This window comes from Amblyomma maculatum, chromosome 9 (assembly GCF_055883805.1).
Source record: "Amblyomma maculatum isolate TAMU_Amacu chromosome 9, ASM5588380v1, whole genome shotgun sequence".
Taxonomy (NCBI): Eukaryota; Metazoa; Arthropoda; class Arachnida; order Ixodida; family Ixodidae; genus Amblyomma; species Amblyomma maculatum.
The window spans coordinates 72,933,947-72,961,287 of record NC_139352.1 but is presented as its reverse complement, the minus strand read 5'-3'; the positions used below and the strand labels follow the sequence as shown (position 1 = coordinate 72,961,287).

Below are 27,341 nucleotides of genomic sequence, written 5' to 3'. Positions count from 1 at the left end.
AAAAAAAAAAAAAAAAAAAAAAAAGACTAAAGCGACCGACACGATGCCGACACTTTCGGCACTATTGAGTCCCACCGCTCTCTCTTTCTTGCGAAGGCTAAAGCGCGTGCTGCTCGCGTGCGTGTATCGAGACTACCAAGGGCGAAGAACAGGAAAATGCCATCTATATACGCGGCCGGCCCTTCTCTTCCTTCTCCGTCCGCTGCCACAACCCCGGTTGACGCCGGACTGTAATTGTATTTCTCGTCTTGCGCCTGCGGCTGGCCTCACCAAGAAAGAGAAATGGCGGAGATAGAGAGATGGGGGGGGGAGGAGGGGTTCCGTGCTTACGTGCCTGGAGATCGGCTTCGGGTTCCTTCCTCCATGGCTTCGGGTGTTCGTTCCTTAGAGGAGCCGTGTCGTTTTGGCCGGGCCTCCGATTTCGATCAATCTCGCCCCTCCTTATACTGCTTGTTGCTGCTACTGCGTGTCCCTCTTTACTCCGTGTACTATATTCCGATATAGCGCGGCCGTGCTCAGGCCGCACTTTCGAAATGCGATCTTCGCCATTTTGTTTCTCTCTTACAGGTTTTTCTCGTTTTTTTTTTATCTTCCTTTTCATTTTTTGGGATTAGGCTGCTAGATGCGTAGATACTGTTAAAGAAAGTAAATCTAGAGATGTTCGTCAGAGACCCGCACAAACACTTCGTTCGACCGTAAGGGGGGAGGGGGGGGGGGGGGGGCAAAGTCCGATGAAAACATTCCAGCCGACATCCCCTTGTACCAGCAAGCTTCCACCTTCACATCGGAAGCGCTTCGCTCGCTGATCTGAGAGAGCACCACATGCTCACCGTTCCTAAACGTTTTTCAATCAATCAATCTGGCCCATTTGCGCAGGGCTTTGCAGGATATTTCATTGACAGGTGCACATAAGCCGCACTAATCGTGCAGTTTTCTTTATCTGCCTCTGTGATCGGTTAGTACACTTTCCTAAACGCTCCAGCTCACGTATGTGCAGTTTTGCGTTGATTCGTAGTGGTTGCGCCAAATATGTTACCGCTGGAGGTATCGGAGCTTAAATTTTCCCGAAGGAAAATCCTTCTGAGGAAAATGAGAAGCGTCTTAAGCACGAGGCACGTTAAGCACTGGTAACTCACTAAAGTGATATGAATAAGATGCACACCTTGATTCCCGACAACATTAAGGGAACGTTGCAGGTCGAACCGAACAGATTGGTGCGGCAGGATCCATGAGATGGCGCCACCCTTTTCTTGTTCATCATCATCGCTGTCCTTGAGGGGCGCTCGTTCATCGCGGGGCGGCGCCCCGCGTCGTCTGCTTCTCCGCGTTGCGCATGTGCCGCCCTCTATGCGGCATGCGCAGAATCCGTGCTGTGGTCCCGTGCGAGAGTACGCGCCGGCTGCGCTAACGCTTTCTTTGTAACTTTTTCGCGCGTCGGGTGTTTTTGTTTTTATTGTCCCTCGCCCGAAGCAATCCGATCGACTGGTGGTGGCGTCAGGCGGCGTTTGCGAGGCGCCCTCCGGTTAGCGTGCTCGTCGTCGTCCCGAGTGCGCGCCTTCTGCTACCGACCGTCGCGCGCGGGGCGATCGTGTGTGCGTGCCGCTGTTGTGGTGGAACATCGGCGCCGTCTGCTAACCGGAGACGCGGCAGTGAAAGTATCACCGTCGGAATTCCGACGGGCTCCGCGGGCATTCGCTTCCATTGCCCCCTACTGTCGTTCGGCGCCGCGCCATTGGAGTGTCAGTGTGAAATTCTTTTCGCCGCATCGCTCCCTCCCCCGAGTCTCCTTGAAGCGGAGTTCTTCGGGCTCGTGTGTTTCGCTCGACGGCCGCTAGCATCTCTCGAGAGAATGACCAATGGCACCTGCTGTGGGCGCCCCGACGTTGTCTTGGTCCGAGGAAACCGCGGGCCCGTACATCTCTGCGGCTTCGGATGCTCGTCGTAGGACTGGTGGCCGCACTCTGAAGTCTCCAGTCGTCGGAAGCGAGGAAGCCTACGTCTTCGTCGCTGCGTGCGCCGCGGCCGATACATCGGCGCTTCGCCGTCTGATATGGGCGAACGGCGTGCTAAGGTTTCCCGGAGTCGCAGCGCCTTTACCCTCCGAGGTAGGCTCTTCGTCGCGTGTTTTCTTTTTTTTTTTTTTTTTATCATATCGAACTATTGTTGCTTGCATTGCTTGGCGGTTTTTTTTTTTTTTTTTTTTTTTTTCTTGCCGCTATCCACCTGCAGTATAATCGGGGGCGGCCCAATAAGTGTCTCCAGATGCTGCGCGCGATCAACCTGAGCTGCTCGGTGACTCTTGCTGCAGCAATTCTACGACAAAACGTGTTTTGTTCTTCGTCTGACAACCTGATTGTTGCCACTGGAAGGAAAGCTTCCGGCGCGGCTTCCAGCCCCGCCTAATCGGTTGTGGAGCGTGAGAACTGCGCGCCCGGGCGAGCCGGCACATTAAGCTTCCACTGCAATCGTAATGGGGCTGTAGAGTCTGAGACTGTGTACTCCATATTCTGCACAGAGATGGTTTCTCGGGCGTCGGGCGCGCACACTATCACTAAATTCCATCCCGCTCTGGAGACCGTCCTGAACACATTGACATCTCCGTTGGCGCGGTTGATCAACCCGTCCTGAAGTGGAACAGATGAAAATGAAACCTGTTTCCTTGCTGACGAGATTTGGCGGCTCCGTCGTCTCGCTGGGAAAGCAGTTGTCGGGTGACGTAGTCGCGAAGGCTATTATTCCCTCCTATGATTTGCTAATGGAATGGGCGAAGTCCCTCGGCGCTTGTCATTCAAGACGACCCTGCGTGCACGTCTGTTGAAGGTGATCTGCCTGCTCTCCAAATTTCCTTGTTTAGAGTACCATTATTCGCTTCAGCGCAGAAGAAACCGAATTTGTTCTTGTGCACCGACTCACTGTCCACCCCTGCTCTAGCTGTCTGCGCGTTCATTCCAGGGAGAAGAGGCAAGAAACCCGTTCGCAGAAAGTTGAAATATACAGAAATGTTTTCCTCATGATCTGTGCGGCGTCTGTGAAAAAAAAAAAAAAGAAAAAGAAACGCTTTGTGCGAAAAGTAAAGCGCATATAGCGCTTTCCATGCGGCAGTCTTAATGTCGAGTCGAACTCAACTAAGGCAGCCCTTTTGCGACGGCTTTGGTATGCCCCGTTTATTGATCTCTGTTACGGAATCAGTGGACAGGAACTCGTTATGGTAAGCCATGTGGTCACCTATTATCGCTGGCGATGCTGGCAGTTCAGATTCTCTCGCAGAGAGGTCGCCTTCATCGCGCACGATTGATGTCAGCAAATTCCCGCGGTTTTCAAATACAGCTAGACGCCGAGGGTAGATTTTTTTTTTTTTTTTTTTTACTTTTTCTTTTCTCTACTTAATTGACGCAAATCTGACTGCTCAGAGACCTCTTTAGGATCAAGTACGAACTCTTATTTATTTCTGTTTCATTCACTCATTGCTTTAGACGGGGCTCTTTGTCGCCGACTCCTGTTAGTGCGGTGAACCCGTTGCGGTAATCGAATTAACGTGGAGCGTTCTTCTCGGGCAGCGTGGTGCTTGTTTTCTTTGTTGCGTTTTTTTTTTTTTTTTTTCTTTTTTCATGCCCGTTTAGCGCATTTCGTGAAAAACGCTGTTACCTCGCCCTCCCATTAGATTCGCCGCTTTCTATTCTTCGGGACCAAGGTCGCCTGTGGTTTCGCTTTTTCTTTTTTTCCGTTTTGTGTGAAGCAGGCCTCTTTCCAAGGCCGAGTCTAGTTGAAGGTTCTCTCTGATCCGCTTTCGCGTCCAGCCGTTGCTGCGGGGCATCGCGGCTTCCCTCGCTGTTGGCTCGACACACGTTAATTCGGCTACCAAGGAGACTTCGCTTCAAAAGAAAAAAGGAAGTACTTTACATTTTCCCTTAGCAGTGGCTAGGCCGTATTCGCATATAGGCTGTAGTCGGCAAAGTCCTAACTGAAGCGAGGACGTTCGCTGTTTGGCTGAACACATATGTAGGAGAGACGACCGCCGTTCATTAAGACTGGCATTGAATTTGAAGCGGAGGGAAACGTTACTTTGTTGCGCTTGTGACCTCGGGAGAGTGAACAAACGACTTCATTCATTCCTAGCGGCGGGCGTCAGAGTCTAGCGGGGAGCCGAAGTGTGAAAACTTTGCTTGGAAGAGGAACCGCTGCTGGTTCCATCGTGGTGCACGGCAAGCGGTCGCGTATAGTTTTCTTGTGGTTGTGCAGCCAAGGCGCCGGGTGCGGAGCTTTCGTCAACATCGACCGAAACGCCATTACTACGCCAAAGTAGTAATGGCGTTTCGGTTTCAGTTCCGCCTTTACCTGAAATAATAGAGTAAGCAGTGTGTCTACATATTTCTTTCACCACTGAAGACTTAAGTGAAATTGAATGTATTGCGAAGGGGTACAGAAAATGGCGGGCAGACGCAGCCCGTGCAGAACTTCGCAGGATTCCCGACAGATGGCGCAGCGTCGGCATTAGGACGCCATTTTGTACTGATATTGTTGTACACTGAAGTTGTACTCAGTTATACTGTAGTATACCCTTGATGTAATAATAACGTTAATATTAGGTAGAATATTCCAGAGCCCGATTCACAAAATTTCTAAACGGGCTCATTCTGCTGCGAAGTGAGCAGGTGCCTTTTAGCTCGGCAGCTGTGGCTGCATGGCCACAAAAAGTTGTTCGCGAGCACGGATGTCTTCTATTGTCACTGACCGAATGCATATAGCCGCACACTGTTTGAAGCCGGACCGGATGGTGTACTTCGTGTTCGGTAATGTAATGGAATAGTTATGGGTTGTTACTTGATCATACAAGATTAAATGAGGCGATTCCACTCTTCCGACGTGCGTGGAAGAGCCAAAAAAACAAGCTTCGTAGTTTTGGCCAGACGCAACACCGACCTCGGATGTGTGATCGTTGTGTGGGATGAATGCGGATGATAAGCTCGCCGCGCAAATATGGACGGTGGAACCTATCACGAAAAAGAGTATCACGTGGTTGTTGTGTCCTTCACCAGCATCATCGCTCGATGTGTCGGCGGTGCTTTGCAGAAAGGTGCGAAAGAAAATAAGCTGGGGTTTAGCTTTAGTTAAACCCGGTAGGTTGCGTAAGCAAGGCCGGCGTCATAGTTTCTTACTCTTTAAGAGTGTGAGAAACTCGATGAGTTTCTTACTTTACTCTTACGAGTGTAAGAAACTCTATGGCTGGCGTAGCTTCTCTTTCTGTTCTTTCTTTTTCTTCATCTTCTCTAAAGGTCGAAGGTCAAACGTGGCTACCGGCCGGGTTTACTAGGCGGGCTGAAACTTCGCTTAGTATTGCTTACGCAATAAAAAAAAAGAAAAAAAAAGTTGGGTGTGTGTGTATGTGGGAGGGGGGTTGAGGTGTCTAGAAAGAAAAAGGGACAACCACTCACGGGGTAGAAAAGACGCATAGCAGCGGAGTGGAATCGAGGTTACACATTCCCCCTGCCCGGCGGTGGTGTGTGCGCGCGTGCCTGCTCCAGAATGTGTCGTGTCTTCCCATCTTCTTTTCCCGGCGAGGCTTCGCGCTCCGATGCCTCCCGCGACCCGTCCGCGGCTGAGATTGCCGGGCCGAATCTCGGCCGTGGGGCGGGTGCGCACTGCCCAGCGGGCGCGCCGACTTTCCTAGAAGGCCCCGGGCCATGTTCGGCCTCGCCACCGACTGCAGCAATCTCCTGCCAGGCGTGTCTGGTTATTCCTAGCGTCCGGTTACTGCTGCTATGCGAAGACTGAAGCGCTGTAGCAGGATGTCATATAGTAGAACAAAGGCGAGACAGCGCGGTGACCGTTTGCGTCGTCTTCTGTGTGCCGACCTCAGTCGCAGCATTCGCTTGCCCTGTAGTGATTGTTCTTTTTTTTTTTTTTTTTTTTTGCTTGCTTGCTTTCGGTATTGTTGGTGTTTTGCCTCCGCTATTTCTGTGGAGCTGCCATTGTTGTGTTCGGTTGAGCTTTTGCTTCCCTGTGTTCTTTCCGGGGCATGGCCTCTGGCTCTGTCATCGCGTCATCTCTATCGCCATTGTTCTATTTCTGGAGGTTATTAGCCGTTTCGAAAAAAAAAGAAATGTATGCGCTGCTTGGTGGTGTGTGAAACTGCTGAGCACATCGATGAGCTGTGGTTTGTGCACTATTGGACCAGAGTGGAGCAGCTTTTCTGGGCGGACTGCGGACTTTGTTCCGGACGCTGATCAGGGTCCAAAAGTGTGAGCAGCCTTCTGGCAGCGCCAGCGGTGACGTCATTGATGTATCGTTGAGCCACCGGAATTTCCACTGTGTTCACGACAGCGGGCGATAATGGGAAAGGGGGGGGGGGGGGGGGACTTGTAATGAATGTTGTCGTAGAACGCTGACAGCTCTATCGTTAGCATTCCCTTGCTTTATGCGTATTTTCATCACTCCTGATGCGTCCCAAAAGAAATGCAGTTCAGGTCCAAAATTTCTGCACCGATCACCGAAGTTGGCCAAGGGCCCACAGCCAAACGTGTTGACAGTACTCACTTGTGCTCGTCTTATATTTTTAGAAACCTCGTCAGTGAACTGGGGCTTGTCCAGGGCGAGTGCGCAGGATGAGTACGCGCCAGGTTCGGCTGAATAAGTGAATAACAAAAACTCTTGCCGCAGGCATTCTAGGCACTCTTTGTAAGGCTTCGATACAAGTGACCCCACTCTACGGACAGTGGGATTGTTCGTATAGTACGTGTCATTATAGATTGCTCCGGGGGCCGTTAGTCATCCACATTCAAGGCAAGAAAAGCCGGGTTGGTCGGCGCCTTTTGTGACTCCTCGAATGATTTTTCTCGGCTATACTGTCAATCGAACTGCTGCTATCGCGGTCTTCCTACGGTGTCGTCGGTGGACGTTGCCTCTTGGTCTAAAAGGACGGTTATAGGATGAGAGTTCCGGTATCTGGTTGCTGGAGCAGCGGGGTGTCTTTTTCTTTTTTTGTTCCTTGTTGGTGCAAAACAGTATTCCGCGAGGAAGGCGGTCGTAGGTCGAAGGCTTTTAGAGTCAGAAAGGAAATAGCCTTTAAGAAGTTCGCAAGACTGCTCCCCTTTCTCCAAATCGACAGCGATAGCTGAGAAGTCTCCTCGGGACAGTGTTCTTTCGCTCCCTTTCCCGCTTTCCGCTCTGGTGTAATGCATTCGTTGACTGGCAGGTGGATATTGGCACGGATGTCACAGTGGAACGAAGCGCTCTCCCTTAACGATTATCTGATGATATCCTCCTCTTAGTCTCTCGTGGGCTCACGTGGACTGCAGCGTTGTCCGGTTCCTTCTTGTACCGTGCCGGCGTCTTTCGTCACGCCGCGCGTGTCTCTTGCTTCCGTGTGGCATAAGCTACGCGAAGCAAACGAAACGGAAAGTGATCCATACGCTGGCGTTCATGGCAGACGACTCGCATCTGGCGGCCCGGTGCAACTTTCTCTAATGTTACGTTTGTTTCACCGATCGCTCACGTGTGCCCGACCCTCTCCTGACATATCGAGGGCCTTGTCTTGCGAGGGCTTGTGGAGTTTAAACGGGTCACCAAATGTTCGTGGGAGTGTGATGTAACCAGAACCAAAAACGGAACAAAAGCTGCGCCAGCAGACGAGCAGGAGAGTTGTGGCTGTAGGAAGAAGGAAAAGAAAATGCACGGGCCTGCTACTGGCTCTGTAGCTGAGCCACCTCCGCTGCCTCGTGCAGATAGAAGAGAATATACAGAAGAAAGAAAAGGAAGAGGGAAAGACGCGCGCCGCAACAACTGCCGTCGTCCACCACCAGCGGTGGCGTGTGCAATGACGGCCTACAACAGATAAAAATTCGGTGCCAGGCTAGCCCCCGGCCGCAAGCGGCGGTGACCCACCTGTACCAGCCCCATCAGGGGAGAGCAGGTGGAGAAGTACACACGACGAAGGTCATTCGTTGCATATCATGTTGATGTCTCGCGCATTCGACTGCGCTCTCTGGATGAATATAATAATAATAATTGGTTCACAGGAATAGAAAGGCGTAGTATCTGTCACACTTGCTCTGTGAACATCTGAACTGCGCCGTAAGGTGCCGTAGTGGAGGGCTGCGGAGCAATTTCGACCACCTGGGGATCTTTAACGTGCGCTGACATCGCACAGCACACGGACGCCACTTCGTTTCGCCTCCGTCGAAACGCAGCCGCCGCGGTCGGGATCGAACTCTGGAACTCCGGCACAGTAGTCGGTCGTCTTACCACTGCACCACCGCGGCTGGACACATGAACCGCGCCATAGAGGGAGAGAGAAGGCGAGAATGAAAGCGGAAAGGGAGAAAGGGGTGTCGTAGTGGAGGGCTCGGGAGTAATTTCGGTCACCCGGGGATCTTTAACGGATCTTTAACGACACCGCACCTGGATGAATCTCCCTTCTCGGTACTTGTCAAAGCCGTGACTGACGCCTATGGTCGTGGGTTACTACTACTACGGTAAGCCACGTGCGATACAGTGTATAATCCCGTTAGAAGAGGGCGTGAATGTCTGTCGCTGATTGGGGAGGGGTCGACAAGGGTTGACGCCGCCGGCCCTAGTGTGGTTAGAGCTCGGCTTGGAGAAGGAAATTGCGGATAGCGGGAGGAGGCAAGGAGGGGTACAGGCAGCCGGCGACGCGTACGAGAAGCAGAGGAGGAGATATACGGCACAAACATACGGGGCCCATCGCGGGCACGCGTGGGAAGCAAGTCTTTTTCTGGCCAACGTTCCTCTCTCCCTCCTCGTATTGACCCTCCATCCTCTCTTCTTTCCAATCTCTTCTCTTTAAGCTTCTCTTTAAGGAAGGGGGGATTGTGCCAGTATTGATCGGGCGTGGCGAGTGCGTCACTGCGGCATCCCCCTACTCCTCCTCCTCTTCCAGAGCCACCTCCGTTTCCGCTCCGGCGTTTGTCTTTGGCGCAACAGATGACGCACTTGCCCCGTCTGCTGCAGTGTTCTGAGCGGCTGGAGCCAGCGTCGTAATTGTTGTCTGGCTTTTGTTTTTCTCCTTCTCCAGTGTCAACCAGACGGGTCTCTCCCGCGCGTTCCTGCCTTCCTTTCTACTTTTCGCGCCTTTTTTTAATTTTAATTTTCTTTGGAATGCCTTGTTTGCATATTCTTCGGCTTCACGAGCAGTCGCCTGAGGAAGGCACTCCCGTTCATCATGCGAACGACGTGTTCGCTCGAAGTTTTCATGTGATTGCCTGTCTAGTGGGGTACCTTGCCTCTAACTTTTATAAGCGGTGGTGTCTAGAGGCCGCGGTTGGGCCTGCCCACAGGCTGACGCGAGCTGATATATAGTTGTTTGGTGAAAAAAAAAAAAAAAAAAATTCGAGGACACTTTGGCGACTAAAGTGATGAAAGGGCTGCATTCTGCAACGCGACTGTTGCGCATGTAGCGATGAATGCTGCTACGAGTAAAGAGAGCGACTGCTCTTCCACATTCTGCGAGTTCATTTATTCAGTGAATTCTGCCTGGCAGCGGCGAGATCGCGCTCCTTGTATCTTCGCAGTTGTTCTACGTCTACTGTTGTGTGGTTGATTTTACCAGGTGCGCGACATTGATTAATTATTTACGTAAATGACACTAATTAGTAAGCATTAAGTAGAAATTAGTTAATTATTTAGTAGTTATTACTTAGTCAGTAATTGCCGATATCTAATTAGTAATTAATTCGTTATTAGTTACAATTAATCATAGATTGGCATACAGCCATATAAGGCACGCATTCGCTAATGTGGTAGTGCTCTGTGATTGGTTGAGACCTCCATGACGTCATTCCGTCTCGACCAACCAGAGCCGCCGCAAAAGCGTGACACTTTTGCTGACAACGATGGAGCAAAAAAGGCTTTCGCCTTAAAAAAAAAAAAAAAAAAGCTTCCCTGTGTGACGCCAAAACCAACGTTATTATTTTATTTTATTTTTTTTTTTATTTATTTTTTTTTTTTTTTTTTTTTTTTTTTTGTCAGCAGTGCGCGACGCGAGACAAAAGAAATGCACGTTGTCGGGACAACTGACTCATAGCGGTTCATGTGTCGTTTCGCCCGGTTCACGTCTTTTGCACTCGGCTTTCTGTTCTTAAGCACAAACCATCTGACCAACTTGGCGGGGTCGTCCATGTTTGACGCATATCAAATATTGTTTAAGTAATCTAGAGAGGTTTCGGAGCAAGTAAAAGTTGATACGCATAGAGAACAAGTGTGGACTACTAGTGACTGTTGGATTAATTCACAGAAGGATAGTGCCAGCCCAGCAGAATCGAATGAGACGCGCTTCACGCGCGATAAACAGTGCAAAGGTTTGGAATACAGAAAACTAAAAACGCACTGGTCACTGTTGCGCACATTCGTCTGGGCCAACGAGGGGATGGCATCGAAAGGAATTCGACAAAAACAAAACAGTGAAAAGCTGCATAGAGCGATGAATGGCTTGAATGAGTGAGTGAAACGAAAAAAAAAAAAAGCGAATTGTTGTTGTGGCTGTAGAAAGAAAAGAAAATGCACGGGCCTGCTACTGGCTCTGTAGCTGAGCCACCTCCGCTGCCTCGTGCAGACAGGAGAGAAAATAGACAAGAAAAAAGGAGAGGAGAGAAAGACGCGTGTCCCAACAACGGCCGTCGTCCTCCACCACCAAAGCGGTGGCGGGTGCAATGACGGCCTACAACAGATAAAAATTCGGTGGCAGGCCAGCCCCCGCCGCAAGCGGCGGTGACCTACCTATCCCAGCCCCATCCGGGGAAGCGAACGAATTCGAATTATGCAAGCATGGTGCAAATAACTGTCCCTAGAACACCTCCGTTGCGCATTACTGATGCGTCTTTTATTTGGTAATACATCGTTGCGCTCTTCAAAAACTTGGAATCCAGAACCTGTGTTTCGTTTCTTTCCTGTCCTGTGTTCTCAGTTTTTCAAAAGCACAACCATTTTTAACCATGTAAATAAATCACTAACCAAACCAGTTTGAAACCCTTTTGTGAAACCCGTTTAATTCCATGTTGCTAACATTTCGCTAATTATTCGCTTAAATACTCCAAAGTTCTTTTATCCCAGTGCACATTAAAGAACCCCAGGGGGTCGAAATTTCCGGAGTCCTCCACTACGGCGTCTCTCATAGCCTGAGTTACTTTGGGACGTTAAACCCCGCAAACCAAACTACCCAACCAAAGTTCTTTTATCCCAGTCTAGTGACTCAGTTATGCGTCAGCCCATCTCTTTGATCACCCTTTACACCTCTTTCTTTTTCCGCGTAGAGGTGAGGGTGACGTCGATACGGAGAGGTTGGTGCCTCCTAGAGCGAGGTGAGAGGCTGTGCCGAGCGCATGTTTCGCGGAGTTCACCCGCCTCTTGAAGGTCGCGAAGCGATCGTCGACGTCGTCGCTTCGCTGAATTGCCTACCTTTGTTTCTCGTCGTGATCGGGTTTCACGCATCGTCACATTTCTCGTGCGCAAATTCCAGCCGTCCCGGGAACGCCCTCGAGCGAGCGCCTCCCATGGCGTCACCCAATTCTGATGCGGCGGCGAAAACCGGACGCACTCACTCGACTCGATGGGGGGAAGATGATTTTGTCAGTTTTGTTTCTAGTTCGCTCCATGGCGTGTAGCGGCATTTTTCTTCCGTGCCGCAGCAGTACGGCAAAATAGGAGACGATTACGAAAATCGGCGTTAGTTGGAAAAACGAAAACTAAAACATGCTGTTATGAGAAGCCCGCAAGCGACGTTCGGTTCTCGGAACACTATGGGTCGAACGTTTCGAGAATACTTGTGTATAATACTGTGCTTCTACTAAAGTGTTTTATTCGGGGACTTCAACCCCGTCAACCGACCCTCTTCATTCCCTGACGTCATCGCCGGCTGTCACGTTGGCGCATAGTTTTAACTACGGTTTTAGCCATGCTCAGTGTCGACGAGCAACAAGTTTACTCACTACCCGCGCGCGCGCGCGCGCTATTTCGCCGTCAGACGCTCTCGTGCGCGATGGTGGCAGAGCTGGTCTTTATCACAACAAACATCGTGAAGGCGACCTGCCGGCCGTCAGTCGCGCGGCCGCTCTACGCTGGCTAGCCCCCGACGCGATTTGTTTTCGCTTCGCGCTCACTCTCCTGTGCGTGCGTGACTCTATCTCTCCCACACTTTATCCGTCCTCCTCGGACATTCCTGCTTTGCGTCTTCTCAGCGGGGTGGCACATTCACCATTTGACAAGATGCCAACGCGAAAGGCGGTGGGTTTAACGACCTTGTGTGGGAGGCAATGGGTTTCAAACCTGCTCCCCCCCCCCCCCCCCCCCCCCCCCCTCTATCCTGACCCCCTGTCGCTGGGTGGCGGTTTAACTAAAAGCACTGGAAGCAGTTGTGACGTTGCAGAATCGATGATTTCACTGTAGCTGGCCTGCCTGACCCTCGGCTCCATTTGAAATGGACATAGATTCTTTCCCCTAGCGTGTGCGCCGCTGCGTGTTTTTGCCCTGACTTGTTTCGAGGTCAGTAGCCTGTGTGCAGATGAACAGCTGTCATCTCTGACCGTATGCTGTACGCTCAACTTGCTTCGTGTTTTATTATTTCACTCTCGCATCGCATTGTTTTCATTCCACGTGCAAATAGCTCTATGTTGTGCAAAATTCCCATGCATCTTGCACTGGCGCGGCCACTAGGTAGGCAGTTCGCATTCATTGTAGACGCCTCTTGGAAGCTAGAGGGGATAGAGGAAAGATGCGTAACTGTGTGAGCTGAGCTCCCCCTCCCCTTTTTTTTTTCTGGCAGCAACCGCCTGTTTAGCTGTACATATGAAAAGTTAAGTTGAGCTTCTGCATCATTTTCCACGATTTTACATGGAACGCATATCATTGAAGATTCGATGGCTCCAAACACCTCGTGCACAGGAGAGCAAATGTTGGTATTCCATCACGTTTGCCATTGACGTCTCCCTGTTTAGTCCACGATGCCAGATGTATAGGTGGAAATGGTTTGCCTTGGCTGTGTCGAGCTTCTTCATAAGCCCACTGTGGCCTGGTTGTTAGAAACTGAGACACAAATGTTGTGGAAGAGTAGCACTTGTGTGTGCTTGGGTTTGGCTAAGAAATGCTTCTTTTTGTGTGCAGGTCCCAAGTGCGGGAACAGTAACATGAGGACGGGCTCACTGGGCTCCAATTCGAGGCTGCCACACGCCAGTGGCGGAGGGGGTGGCGGCTCGAGTGGCGCCGTGGAAGTAAGCAAACATGCCAGCCGGCTGGCAACCCTGAGCCGCCTCTTCAAGCCCTGGAAGTGGAAGCGGAAAAAGAAGAGTGACAAGTTCGAGCAAACCTCACGCAGTGAGTAATCATTCCTCATGCTTTTGATGATGCTGCACCTCTTGTTCAAATTCAAAGTTCTTTACGAAATTTCAAGAAATTCAAAAATTTTGCTGCGGAGAAACCATGGTAGACCTCCCAGCAAAGCATTGTGCAAAAGACCCTCTCCCTCACTCTCTCACCCTTCTCATCGTCGCTCATAAGTGTGCATCAGCTTGGTTTCAGAGTGTATCATTGTGTAGTTTCGCCTGCTTAAAACTATCCATATGAGGTCGCTATGCTGATCCTGTTGCAAAAAAGGTACGTCTGCAAAAGAAATTGTGCACTACATGTGGCAATATGTTTGTAGTCGTCATTGTTAGTGCAATGTGTGCCCTGTAATGAATCTGCTGTTCCATTTATCAACCACTTTTCATACCACTGGCGTCCGATGTCATGTCTTAGCACGAAATGTGAACAGGGTGATTGAAATGCAAACAGCAAATATGAGGTGATTTTAGTTGAAGGAATAAGATGGATTTGAGTGTGTGGGGGTGCGGCGCGCTCAGTTATTACTGCCAGTTTTTTATTTCTCCGAAATTTGTAAAAATGGGGGCATTTGTGACTGCTGCTCCAGCAGGCACTGTTCTAGTGCCTTTGCATTTGTGTCGTCGTGTTTGCATACATCCATTGCCAGTAGTGCACAAAATCCAAAGGCATTTTGTGGGCTAACCATAGCAGAGCTTGAAATGGTATCGCAATCTGTATGCAATTGAACCTCAATACAACGAAGTTCCCGGTGTGCCAAACTTTTTTGTTTGTCTTTTGTTTGTTGTTTCTTGCTTCCATAGAAATGCACATATTTTTCAGTTAATTTAACGAAGTAGTTTTGCACGGGAGTTTTGATACAACACAGCTTTGGCGAGCATAGTGTTTGGAAAACTCTAGCACCCACCCAGAAACAAAAGAAAAATTTCCCTTTCCGCGAAGTCCAGAATGTGTGGGCTTGGACGTTCAAATAGCGCATGTGTTGTTTTGACGCTGTAATGTTCTGAATAGAGCAGCGCTGTCTAGAGAGCTTTTTTTTTTGTTTGCTGGCACGCAAAGACGCATTTAAACAGTCATATCATTCTCTTGTAATCGTGGCGCTGTAACTTATGTGCTTGAGATTAGCCCATCTTTCCCCAACATGGTAGCCAGTGAGCTCCAGGCTTTTGATCCCGAGGGCGCGAATTCGATTCCAGCCACTTAGGATACTTTTTATTGAAAGAAACACAAGGTATCCATGTGCTGCAAAACTGTAGTGAGGAACCCCATTAGTCGAAATTTCTGGATTCCTCCACTACGGCATCCTTCATAGCGTTCGTTAGTTTAAGACGTTAAGCATCACAAACAAAACTAAGCCATCACGCCCACCACATCGCTACACTATCGGCCTTGTGAAGTGCAGACACAGTCGACGGCCATTAAATCATGTCCGGTGTGCGGTCCACAAAGCTAGACGAAGCAAGCCAGCTGCACTGTTGTGCAGCGAACTGCTGCTTGCACATCTCATTCCCATCAGCCCGCGAGAATATGTGACGGGTCATAGGGTTGCTTGGCGCCATTATAGTGGACTCGCACAGCACCACCCCGTTTTGTATTTGGTGAAAGCTGTAGCTGTTGCTGCATCAACATGCAAAGCTAGGAATAATTTTTATTGATGGCATTTATCCATCCGTCAGGCAAGATTTCGAGATCCATAATTTGGTCATAAAATGCTTCAAAGATTATATCTAAATGCACAGTGCCAGTGGGAAGCTGGTTGGCTCCACAGAAAACCTGGAGTGACACAGCATTTTGAGCGGCGATTTCAAGCGAACGAAAGTTTATTGTATTACTCTCGCCACTTGTCCTGCCTCGTATTCCGTCTAAAATTGCCTGTATTAGCCTTACGAATGCATGCAGGCAAAATAAAGTGCTACAGGAAGGTTTCGTGGATGCGGGATATCATTTTGCACCACTGGAAGACTAAAAATCTCGATGCAGCAAAGTTTGCGATATAACGAAGTTTCTTCCTTGTAATTGCGACTTCATTGTATTGAGGTTCAACTATATTAGTTGTAGTGGTCTTCAATGCCTAGAATCGTAGCAGGCCTTTTCAGGGTGTGCGGTAGTGGCAATGGCTGTCGGATGATAAGAGCTTCATTCTTACTGGATTCCCTACGCACTGTCATCATCAAGGTTCTTTTCTCTGCCTTTGAGCTTTTCTCTCTCACCCTGCATTTCTAGTGGCCATAGCAGCATGCTCAGTGTCCACTCCTTGTGTTAGCCAATCATACAAGGTCATGTCATATTCGGTACAGAAAGGGCAGTGAGATTTGATCCTTGTAGAAGAAAAAAGCAAAATGAACCGAGATCCGTGAGCCAACGTTTTAGCTGAAGCACTTGTCTTTGCCTGGACCCAGAGAAAGGAAAGCTCCCTCGTCAAAGCATTGGCTAGTAGCACACTCAGGCTTCCTCTCAGCCCTTGTTCAGTGTTTGGCACCTCATACCTTGTTTACCGTTCTTCTCTTTGAAAATGCATTTGCGATGTAAATATTTGTCACGTGTTTGCAGGTAAGGCAGATTAGCGTTACACCGTTACAGGTGTTGCGATTAATGTCAAAATTCTCAACAGAAGGCAGTCCTGTTTATACAAAGCGTTCCTTCAACTTTGTTCATAAGAAAAAAATACAGAAAGGGCAGTGAGATTTGATCCTTGTAGAAGAAAAGACAAAATGAACCGAGATCCGTGAGCCAACGTTTTAGCTGAAGCACTTGTCTTTGCCTGGCCCCAGAGAAAGGAAAGCTCCCTCGTCAAAGCATTGGCTAGTAGCACACTCAGGCTTCCTCTCAGCCCTTGTTCAGTGTTTGGCACCTCATACCTTGTTTACCGTTCATCTCTTTGAAAATGCATTTGCGATGTAAACATTTGTCACGTGTTTGCACGTAAGGCAGATTAGCGTTACACCGTTACAGGTGTTGCGATTAATGTCAAAATTCTCAACAGAACGCAGTCCTGTTTATACAAAGCGTTCCTTCAACTTTGTTCATAAGATAAAATATAGGGCTAGGGAAGTTTTTCCACAGGACATTTTTTCACCTAAGGGGCCATAACCAGAACTTTGGAGTTGCTGCTTCGGAGCACGACTGTTTTACCGATGCGAGTCTGCCGTTCTGTTGCTGCTTTCTTTTGCACATTATATAATACACACTCATGGTTCATAGGTGATGCTTACATCGCATTTTTTTTTTTTTTCCCCTTGTGCCTCCCAACCCAACCTTAACAGCCTTGGAGCGCAAGATTTCAATGCGAGCCACAAAAGAGGAGCTCATTCAGCGGGGTGTCCTGCTCTCTGAACGTGAGCTGGGAAGCCCCACGCAGAAAGGTGAGGATGGACACTAACTAAACTAACTTGCATAACCTGCTATAGTAGCTTACTATACTTCTCTTGCTGAGAACTGGTGCCTGAGACCGTCTTGAATGCTTCAGTTTCAGACAGCATTTTGCAGTCAGCAATTTTATTAGTTTTTTTTTCTTGTTTTATTTTGCCAAGGTATAGGGCACACGCTTTATTTACATAAGATGAATTGCTCTTGGTTTCACATAAACTTGCCCCTTTTTTAATACTTTGAGTGCTTCATCAACAAACAGCAAGGAAGCCTACTGTGTAGGTGCGCATTGCAAAAGTAAGTTTTGAATCGTTGCTTGTCTAGTTTCAGCGGCTTGGATGTTCAAGCATAGCATTCACAGAGAGACGTGTCAGATAAAACAAACTGCTCAGGCCGTAACAAATGACAAGATTTGCTAACCCGGTGGTGGATGTGCGTCTGTGTGCGTGTTGTCTAAGGTGCCCTGCATGGCTTGCCAGCATGGTTTCACGCATGATGCCTTGAGCACTATCACACTGGTTATTTGGTGTTGAATGGGTGCAGGATATGTGCCTAACCACCTCAGGTGTCTGTTTTGCATACTGGTTACTTTTTTTTTTGTATCTTCAAGTGGACCTGTGGTAGGCTCTAAGGTGGCATTTTGTTTGTGTGGCAAACATATCAATCAAAGTTGGTGGTGGGAAACTGAGGTGGTACCTCCAATGTGCTGGTGTATGCTGGTGTATGCTGTCAATGACCCACAACTGTGGATGCTTTCAGAGGGTGATGTATGCCTTGTGTTTGGCTTGTGGGGTTGAGCTTTGTGCGGTTGTAATGTGGTTGGGAGAGGTCTGCCTCTGAAAGCTCCTTTGTCTTGGCATTAGCCGCCACTTGCGGCTTTGTGCTTATTCAGTTAAGCGCGAGACTTCACTTCTGTTCTTCTTTCTGCAAATGCTGTAATGATGGAAAGAGGCCACAAAGTGCTAATTTCGTTTTCTTTTTACTATTATTGAAATGGATCAGCTTTCAGTGTAGTGAACGCCATGAGTCTGGTATCATGTTATTTGTGCTCTTCAAGGCTTGTTGTGTATGAACTGTGTTTTGTGGCTATTGTATTTAACTAAGATGATGCCCTTTTGAAAAGGACTGTTCAAAAGTTATTGAACTTGGATAGAAAAGATTTGTCACCTTGCTGTAACTACACAGAGCTGAATTTTGAAATTGGGTCAGTCTGTTTGAAAATGCAGTCTTTCAGCCAAGAAAAAAAAAACTTGTTTCACAAAACAGAAAAGAAAAAAAAAAAAGTATGTTGCTGTTATGTTATGCGTAAACACCATTGGGTTTTGTGTTCCTCTAGTCGGGCCTCATCTGAAGTGGGGCTTTCAAAGTGCTTCAACCACATATCCCCTTGTTTCCTTCCTTTGCTTTGCACTCTTGAACTTTCTCTTTATTCATTTACCCCTTTTTCGTCTTGATTTCTGTTCCTTGCTTCTCTGTGGCAAGACTGAGAAGCGTAACACTTTATACAAAAGGTCCTCCTCCAAGTCAGCCTGTCGATTTAATTATTCATGCTGTCTGCTGAAACAAATTTCTTGTACGTTCATTCCATGTAATAGAATGTACTATTCGCGTTTTTGCTCGTTGATTTCTATGTGCCTCTTCATCAAATGTCTGGCACCGGTCGGCACTCGTTGATTCAACGTAAAGAGCTGTATTGAAAATGCCAACTTGCTCAGTTTGCTACATTATATTAGTCAGGTTTGAGTTTGTTTTTTTTTTTTTTCCTCGGCACTCATTATTTCATTTTTTTTTTGTCCAAAATAAGGCCTTATTCAGCCACATTTCTGGGTGCATAAAGCCTCAGCAGCCACAGAGAAACGGGACGGTTAAGGCGCACCTGTGCATGCAGACAAAGCCAAGTCTTGGCCAGCCTCACCTTTGCAGCTTTCAGAGGAAGGGGAACCCCTTTTTCACCCTTTCTTCATTCGGGAGCTTTCGGGGCGTGACACGCCAGAACCCTGACCTGCCAGTGACGGCAACAGAGTCACGCGCTGCTTTTAATATAACCGGGGCACGTGGGGTGGGGGAGAGGGGGCTGGTTTCTGGTTTTCCGCCTCCCCTCCCCTCGCCAGTTATTTTCCCAGTCTTTTGTTTTGCAGGCTCGCGTGACTGGTGTTTTCTTTTTTTTCTGCAATGAATTTGAAGCGATTCATGATTTGCTTAGAATGTTTTAAGCGAGCGCTTGGAAATCTTGGGCAGCCTGAGGAAATGTTCTTAAGTGGTACAGTTTTGCATTTTCCAAACTGTTATATTTCTTCACAGCTTTAAAAAAAAAAAAAAGATGCTTTGCTGCTTTAAAGTACAAAAATTTAAAGGAAAACGAGCTAACCATCGCTCAACTGTGCACCTCAATGTGACTGTAACCACTAAAAGCAGGTGCCGCAAAAATATCATTATTCTATGAAAAATACTTGAGGATTTTGATTGAAATGCATGTGCGCAATCATGATTTTCACGAATGCTTCCTCTTTAGCCCCCACCTCTTTTTCATCTTTCTCATGGCATAGGCTTCCTTTTGGATATTTTTTAGAAGTGTGTTATGGATTATGAAAAAGCAGCTTTAGTTCGGGCAAATCCTACAGTAGTGCAGTGTTCTTAAGATGGTTGCTTTGGTTGCAAGGCATTTCACTGAATATTTAAATTACACAGACAACAAGAAGGGTAGTCCAACATGAGGTGGTAGTTGCCGTTGTAAACGTTTTGCCATGTCGAGTCTGCTAAATTGTCGCCAGTTTTTCATTTAGGACCTTCAAGCTTACTTCGCAGCGCTACAGTTTCCTGCAGTTCCTTGCTTTGAGGCCTATATTGAAATTTCACTTGAACAAGGGGTGCTCCTAAAGGTCAGTTGTCCAGGCTCAGTCTGACAGGTCTTATCATTAGCAGTGTCATGTTGGGGAAATCAGTGTCTTCTTCTGTTACATATACAGACCGACGAAGAAGCTGGCTGGGGAAAACATTCTCTCGATTCTGACTAAACTTTCTGATGTTTTTTATTTATTTATTTATTTGGCTGAGAAGTTTGTACGATAATCGTTTGTGGGTAACTTGCATTGGAGTTGCAGAAGAAGAAAAAAAAAATGTCAGCGAGAGCCTAATATTTAATGTTGCGGGAATGCATATCAGAATATTTTCAAAGCAAAATTATGAACTACGTATAACACTGTCACAACATCAAAAGTTTGCTTGAAACTGTATTTTTTTACATTACTACCGAGAATATAAACGAAAATGGTACAAAGTGTAACGCGTAACGTGTACAAAGATAAAGTGAAAAAACCTCGATAGATCAGTAGAAATGAGCAAAACTGCCCTTCGCAGTTTTTTCTTGTTCTTTTCTGTTTGCTCTAAAATCTGTTTCGTAGAAAACTACATAGTCAAGCAAGCCTCTCTTGCCTCATACTAATAATTAGTGGAGCAGTAGCATTTTCATCAGATTTAACTCTTGCCCATTGAACCGCTAAACGGGACTTTCCACCTTTCATCCCACTGTCGACCCTGAGATTGTCTTTTTCTTCTTCACCTTTTCCACCGCCTTGCCTCGGTGCTGTCCGTTGCATGCGTGCCAGGCCCCCTAACAAACGACCTCCCTTCCTCTCTTCGTTCCCCCTCCCATTGCTGTCCTCAATTGAGCTCCCCTTTCTCCTCCTCCTCCTTCCTTACCCTGCCCCCGCTTACCTTGACTCAGTGGGCTATTTTGGGGGGTGCGTTCCTCCACTCCATCCCATGTCCTCTCTCGTATCCTCTCTCTCTCTTGTCTGCTCACGAATGGCTGTGGCTGCTTCCGGCGCACTTGGGATTCCGAAGCGCTCTCCTTCGGTGGATGTGTTCACAGGGAGGGTTGCTGCCTGGGGTGCGTTGTGCGCTTGCTTTTTTCCACTCACTTGCACCCGAGGGGTTGTGGTGTGCACGTTTCCTCTCCGGCTTGTCGCTGCCGGCGTTTTCTGCTGGAAGTTGTCCCCGCCGCCGAACCCATTTGTTGCGGCGTGCCTTTTGCGATTTGTGTTGTTCACCTAGCTCGCTCCTCTCAACGGCCTTCGCTGTCTGTCGCCGGCCGCAACGGCTTGTCTGTTTCGGTGCACACTTTTGTTGTTCGTGATATCACACTTCGACATGACCGAAAGCATGTTACGTCGCTGAGGATTTCGCCTCCACTCTCCCCCGCGCCCGGCCAGTATGGAAAAGGGTGGCGGACAGCTTTTCAAGAACATTCTGGGTAGGCATCTCTTTTACCTTTCCCCCCATTGCGTTTTTTCTGTTTGTGCCATTGGCCGATCACCTGTATGGTCCACCCTTCGTTTCTTTCATGCCTCCTTCTCGTGTTGACACCACTCAGCAGCGCTAAGAATAGATTAGCACGGTTCTGTGGCCCTTCTTCTCTTCCACTTCCCGTGGTGCGGCATGCTTGGCGCTTGCACTAGTCCTCACTTCACAGAACCGTTAACGTATTCTGCATTCTTGTAGTGCTTGTCATGCTTCAATACATGGTGAAAACTTTCTCCGCAGTTGCGTGTATGTACCTAGACACCTCCAACATTCCTTCTGTCAGATAGCTTTATTATTCGTGTAAGAGTTCAGTATGCGTAACTTATTTCTCCCGGTGTGGTTTTTATTCACTTTCCTGTCTGCTGGAAGGCACTCTGCATTAGCACTTGTCATGCTCTCTGGCCGTGTCTTGTGTCCGTTCTTATCCGCTGCTGGATCTGTCTTGGCAGGCCTCCCTTCTCATTTTGCGCATCGTCGCCTCCTTGCCAGCTGCCAACAAACGGGGGCCTCTTGAGTGGTGCTTCATCATGCTTACCATGTTTCTGGGTATTTGCAGCCACCTTACTAGCCATTAAAAAGTTAAGTTTCAGTTCTCTAGTCGCTTTAGCATAGTGACTGATCTTGGCGTTGAGGGCACAAAGTTGTGCGAGTTTCCTCTCTCTGTGGTCAACTCACCATGGAAGTCCAGTGTCTTGACTCCTATCCTCACTTGTGAAATAGAACAAAAGGGGGCAAGACTCTGGTCCTCATGTTTATTAGCCTCTGTATAGCTTCATCTTCCTCATATCTCACTTTGTTGTTTGTTTTGTATATTTGCAAGTGTTTGTCTTACTCTGGGCTAAGATTCATTCTCATTAGGGGTCCAGTATTCTGGCGTTCAACTTAACAACTGTTATCGCTCAGCATTGCAGGATTCGCTCACCCTTTCTTAAGAAGATTTGAGAATTTTGTTTTGCCTCGCCTTTGGCATTGTTTCAAACTTATAAATTCCTGTGCATATAGCTTCTGTCCCCTCTCTGCCCTGGTGTTAAGGTTGTGTTTTACAAGGTTCTAGCAAGTTTGCATATCATGTCTTCACTTCATACTGACTGCACCCACTTCGCTTTTTTTTTTTTCCTCATAATGGCAGTAGCACATTTCTTGTATGAACTGCATATTTATTTTTTACTATGTTGCATTTTGTCGAAATCCTATTTCCTAGCACTTAGAGACACAAGGGACAGAAGGAGTACATACGAACAAAACAGGCGCTAACTTTCGTTGCCTTGTGTGTTAATAAGCGCTAGGAAATATGATTTCGAATGCTTTCCAACTCGCCCAAATTACCGCTTTAATATGCATTTTTTAGTGTTCTGTTTCCTCCCAAGCACTCACCCTTTTTCTGTTCTCTTTATTTACTTTGCAGACTGTTCACCACATTCAGAATTTCGTCGCTTCATAAATCACTACCATTCATAGTGCCTCACATTGCGAGATCCTAGTCCATTATTGCTTGCCCATGTACGAGGTTATCTCCTCTTTCTGCAAATCTCCTATGCCTACCTTTTGATGACGTTGCTCTTCCACCCCTCTCTCTCTCTCCGCCCTTCCTCGCCACCCATCTTCCTCTCCTTCCTTACGCGAAAACTGCGTCACAAATTTTGCGTGACTTAGCACGGGACGAGTGCTGCGGCTGCCTTCTGCGACTGCCCACCTCACCCCATCTCTCTCCTCCCTCCCTCTTCGTCCACCCCGTCGAATCACCTGGTGGCATGGTGGCGCTCGCAGGGGAAAGTGTGACGGCGGCAACCCCATCCTCCCTACCGCCCCCCTCGCCCTCTCCTCCCCAAGCCAATGGCGCGGTTGTCTCCCATGAAGAGTCGGAACCTGATAGCACGTCTGTGATAGCATCGTCCCCCTCCGCTGGGGACGAAGCCGCATCCACGGCAGCTGAGGCAGAAACCCCCGCCACAGGTAGGTGGCGCCAGGCCCCAAACTTCACCACTCCACCTCTCCAGCTGTGGCCTCGGTGATGACGCTTATGATTGCCTCATGCTGACTGTATTCGCCTTGACGTTTTAACCTGCTTTTCAAGTGCCTTTCATGAAAAGTGTGTGGGTATGGAGATGTTGGACGACTCCAGCCAAGCCCCAAAGTGGTGACACCCTCATACAGTTTTCATTTGAGCGATCTTTTCTGTAAGGACTGCTTACTCTCACAGACACCGGGGCTTTTCTTCATGATGCAACTAGTCACTTTTGTACTCGTCGTTAGAGTTCTTTACAATCTGTAGTAGAAATTCTTGTCAAGATTGCTGTAAATGTCAAATTTCCGTGCTTTGAGGCTTGGTTGGAGCCTCCCTGTGTTGTGAATTTGTGCAATTGTCCTTAATGCAATATGTTGGGCCTACAAGTCCAAAATTTCAATGCATGAGGACTTGGTGTTTCTTGTCGCCATTGATCTACGCATGAATATTGTGATCATAAAGGTCATTTCATCCGGTGGTGATGCTACCTGTTGTCTGGTGCCACCCATGGCATAGCTTAAGGGACTGAAAGATTAGGTAAAAGTGTTTGTAACATACTAGCTTGTCATGCTGCAATCACTGTGTATGCCTTGCCACTTGAGATGGGCTCACAAGGGAAGGGATCAATATCCACCACAGTCAGTTATGTGCATTAATTGGAACTGAGCAGCAGAGGATTGTATACAATTTTTCACCCACTGTCGACAGTTGTAAAAGCTATTCCCATACCTGTGCTTCAAGTCTACAACATGCGCAGTTAACTGCTCTAGTTTTGCATTAGGAAGTCTAGTCTGGTCAGAAGAAGCAACTGGTTACTTTCTGATCATAAATCCACCTCAGGGTAGGACCTGTCATTTTTCGGCGTTTGTGTTGAATGTAGACCAGAATTAACATAACAGGCCTCTACCGTCACCTGTACTCTCACTGGGGAGTCGTTGACCGAGCACAGGAGATGTTCATGCAGCTCAAAATCCAAACAGCCTCCGCTGCACAGTTATGATGTAATCGTCAATTCTAGATGGCCAGACATGGCTATTTGTGCGGCTATGCAAATTAGTGTGTTGTGTATTGAAGCTGTTTATGTCTACCGTGGTTTCAAGACAGTCATCTCAAAACAGTGCTACGTGGCTTTACTGCGACCTGTCATATTCCAAATGTTGATGCTCTCTCTTAAGGTTTCCACTTCTGTATGTTTGAAGAACAAGAAGATTTAAAATTGGACTGCATGCAATCTGTCATCTGTGCCAGGGAGGAAATTGAGCGCTTTTGTCGTTTTCTTTTGAGTGGATACTAGTGAGGTTCACTTGCTTTCTGAGCTGCACTCGAAAGCATTTGTGGTTCTCGGCACCTGTTCGGCGTATGCTGCTGCTTTTATGCTGCTCTTGATGGTTTCCGGCACTTGCAAGCAGTGCAGCGCAGTTAGGTTTGTTTTGTCCTAGCATGATAGGACCTATTAAGAATAATTAGAAAGCACCCCGGCCTGGCCTATACGATCTGGTATGGGATCACTGTTGCACAAAGGTAGTCGGCCATTTTTGCAGTCCCGCACATGCAAGCTACCCAGTGTTTTCCTGACATGCATACCTGCATTTTTGCGAAAGCAAGCTTTCGTATGTTTTGTATGTTGCACCCATGCCCAGCCGTCGCCTGACGCCACTGCCGAGTGCAAGTGTTTGTGTGCGTGTGCGCATGCGCCATGTGCTCTGCGAATTGCTTGCATTGTACAACACCAGGATGTGTCTGCGACCTTATCTACTCAGAACTAGCCAACTTCTTGCAATTGCTGTCATTTATGGAACAGATTATCTCTATGTTGAGCATTGTTGGGGGGATTTCCAGGTCTTCAATTGAAAAAAAGGTTCTGTGAGGTATATAACCTCACAAAATCTCATACAATATTATACAGTGCCATGGTTGTTGTAAAATATCTTGCATAATTTATGACAATATGTAAGATTATATGAGATTTGTATGCAATTTTTGTTAGATAGTATGAGAAAATTGTGGGAGGTTATTGCCTCACAGTACTCTTTCAGTAGGGATTCTATTTAACTACCTAGTCTTAGTTTAGCTTCTCCACAATTGCTTCCCAGATTTTTTTTTTTTTTTTTTTTGACGATGCATCCTTTTAAAGTAATTTTAGGCTAAATTTCCTTTGTGTGCTTACCTTTTTTTGATGGAAAGAATCTCTCTAAATTCTGCTGGCTATGGAGACACCAGGGCAACTGTACTACCTGCTCATCGTTCAGTACTTGGTGGAGGCATGCCAATGCTGTTTGCAGTCAGCAGCATTGCTAAGATGCTGTGAGTTCTCTGACGCCTTAATTTTAGCCGAAATACAGAGGTATCCGAAAAGACTCTCTCAGAGTGTAGTTTGTACATGAAATGGGTGTGTTAAGACCAGGGAAACCAATGAAAGACATGCGTAACGGGCTCCTGAGGAGGCATTTTTTAAGCATCCCACTTATTTCAAGGACACAGGGAAATTTTGGATTTCCCTGAAATAATAAATTTAGTAAAAAGCATAACAAAAGGCAGACTAGGTAAATTGTTATAGTGGTCCCTGCTTTCTGCTATGTTTATGTAAGGAGAGAGAAGATTGCAATGGTAAACTGTGCCTGACTTTGTTCAGAGTTTTCCAAGGTCCGCGATGGCAATTTGCAGTTTACTGAAGATTTGCAAGTCTTCAGATTTCTGAGTCAAGTTTGATCATAAAGCAGTCACTGCACCTGATAGCTGACAGGTGAACTCACAGGGGGCCTGTTCCAACCTCTTGTTCGTGTTCTTGCTGCCGTAAGGATTATCGTCTCGGCCTCAAAATGAAGCCGTCATGGCGCCAACAAATACGAAAGGGCTGTGAAATGCTATGAAACAGTTTCTTATGGGGCAGTTTCTTGCTGTGATAAGAAATCATTTCCTGTCATTTTAAATGGCATTTGGCTTTTAATGATGGTTTGATGGCTCCATTTTGCAGCCGAGACTAAAACCCTTTGGCTTCAGGAGTTTTGACCAAGACTGTACATAATCCTTAAGCCAGGGTTCTACCTCCTGCATGGCTGAAGAGTTCTCATCAGAGTATTGTTAGCCTATGAGACAGTAGTTGGGTTCGCTGACTGATTGGTGTGCTTCGTCCCCTGCCTGCCTCTTTTTCTTTTTTTTCTTCTGCCCTTCTCCACCCACACCTTGGCTGCTCACCGTGTTTGCGGGTGTGCGTGTGAATGTTCCGCCACCCCCCGCATGGTGTGCGACACCCTGTCCACCTCTCCGTGGCGCACAGCAGCACCCCCTATCCTGCTGGACATGAGCTCACTGCACCTGTCCCCCATGGGCCACGGTGGCGGCGGTGGCATGAGTGGCGGCAACAGTGGCGGCGGCGCGGGGGGAGAGCCGCCCTCCCTGGAACTCCTGACCCTCTCGGCACTGCCAGAGCCTCCTATAGCAGTGAGCGAGATCGGACCCATCCCACCCCCACCAATGTTCTCCAACCCATCGCCCACCCTGGGGCTGCGATTTGCCGAAGGTCAGTCGAGCTCACGGACACGAGCCGCTTGATAGGGCCCCCTGCTGCCTTTCGCTGAAGCTTTGCATTTCTCCTTTCTTTGCTGGGGTCCTTCTCCTCTGATTGAAACTCTGCAACCATGCTGCGGGGCAAGCAGTTGCTGTCTGTTGGCAGCCTAGTTTTTCAGTTCTTGGTGTAATAGTTTCTAATACTTAAAGCAGAAAGCATGTTAATATTAGCACGAGTGTGGCACGCTGGCTGTGAGACAACTAGGGACTCTGACGGGCCTCTCTCTGTGGTCGTAGGATTCTGCTGTGGCATAGTTATAAGGGACCACAGCTGAAGCATTGCACATGCCGCTACAGTTGTGCCTCTTCTCCTTGATAAGTTGTTGAAGTATTGGGTATTTTACCATGCCTGTCAGTTCTGTACAGTGCAAATTTGTAGTTTCAGGGCCATTTCCTTGCAATTTTCTAACACACGAGGGGGCATCGTGAAGAATTGTACGTTGACTGGGTGTAATGCGTAGGCCAGCAAGCATGTTTTGCTGTGTGCTTGTCAGAAGTGAAAGGCTACAACCGAGCACTTAAGCTGGCATCGATGCTTCTTCTGGTTTTTGTTTTTTGTTTTTTTCTATCTAAATTTTAAGTTGCTATTTAATGGATTGGAATTTCGAATGCATCTGCCACTTCTTAAATAATTTCTATTTCAAAACACCCAGAACCAGTCAGTTTTTTCTTGGTTTGTTTGTTTGTTTCTTGCGGTAGCAGAAAACTTATTAGCATTTTACATTAAGTTTAAGTGCATGCACCATCAATGTCAAATGAAGCACGAGTAGGAAAT

The 27,341-nt window shown here is 47.8% G+C and overlaps 1 protein-coding gene across 10 annotated transcripts in view; it reads left to right on the top strand.

The window, feature by feature from the left end:
- The window catches only part of LOC146179418 (phosphatase and actin regulator 2), a 113,924-nt gene that overhangs the window by 70,037 nt on the left and 16,546 nt on the right, over positions 1-27,341 (top strand). For 3 of the 10 annotated variants that reach the window (XM_084579046.1, XM_084579048.1, XM_084579049.1), the window contains exons 2-5: positions 13,111-13,320; positions 16,590-16,688; positions 22,648-22,947; positions 26,277-26,519. In XM_084579046.1, coding sequence (XP_084435172.1) covers positions 13,111-13,320; positions 16,590-16,688; positions 22,648-22,947; positions 26,277-26,519 — 852 coding nt within the window. Of the gene's footprint in view, positions 1-1,495; positions 2,106-13,110; positions 13,321-16,589; positions 16,689-22,647; positions 22,948-26,276; positions 26,520-27,341 lie in introns of those variants that run through there. The other 7 variants (XM_084579050.1, XM_084579047.1, XM_084579051.1 and 4 more) reach the window with 7 other exon arrangements.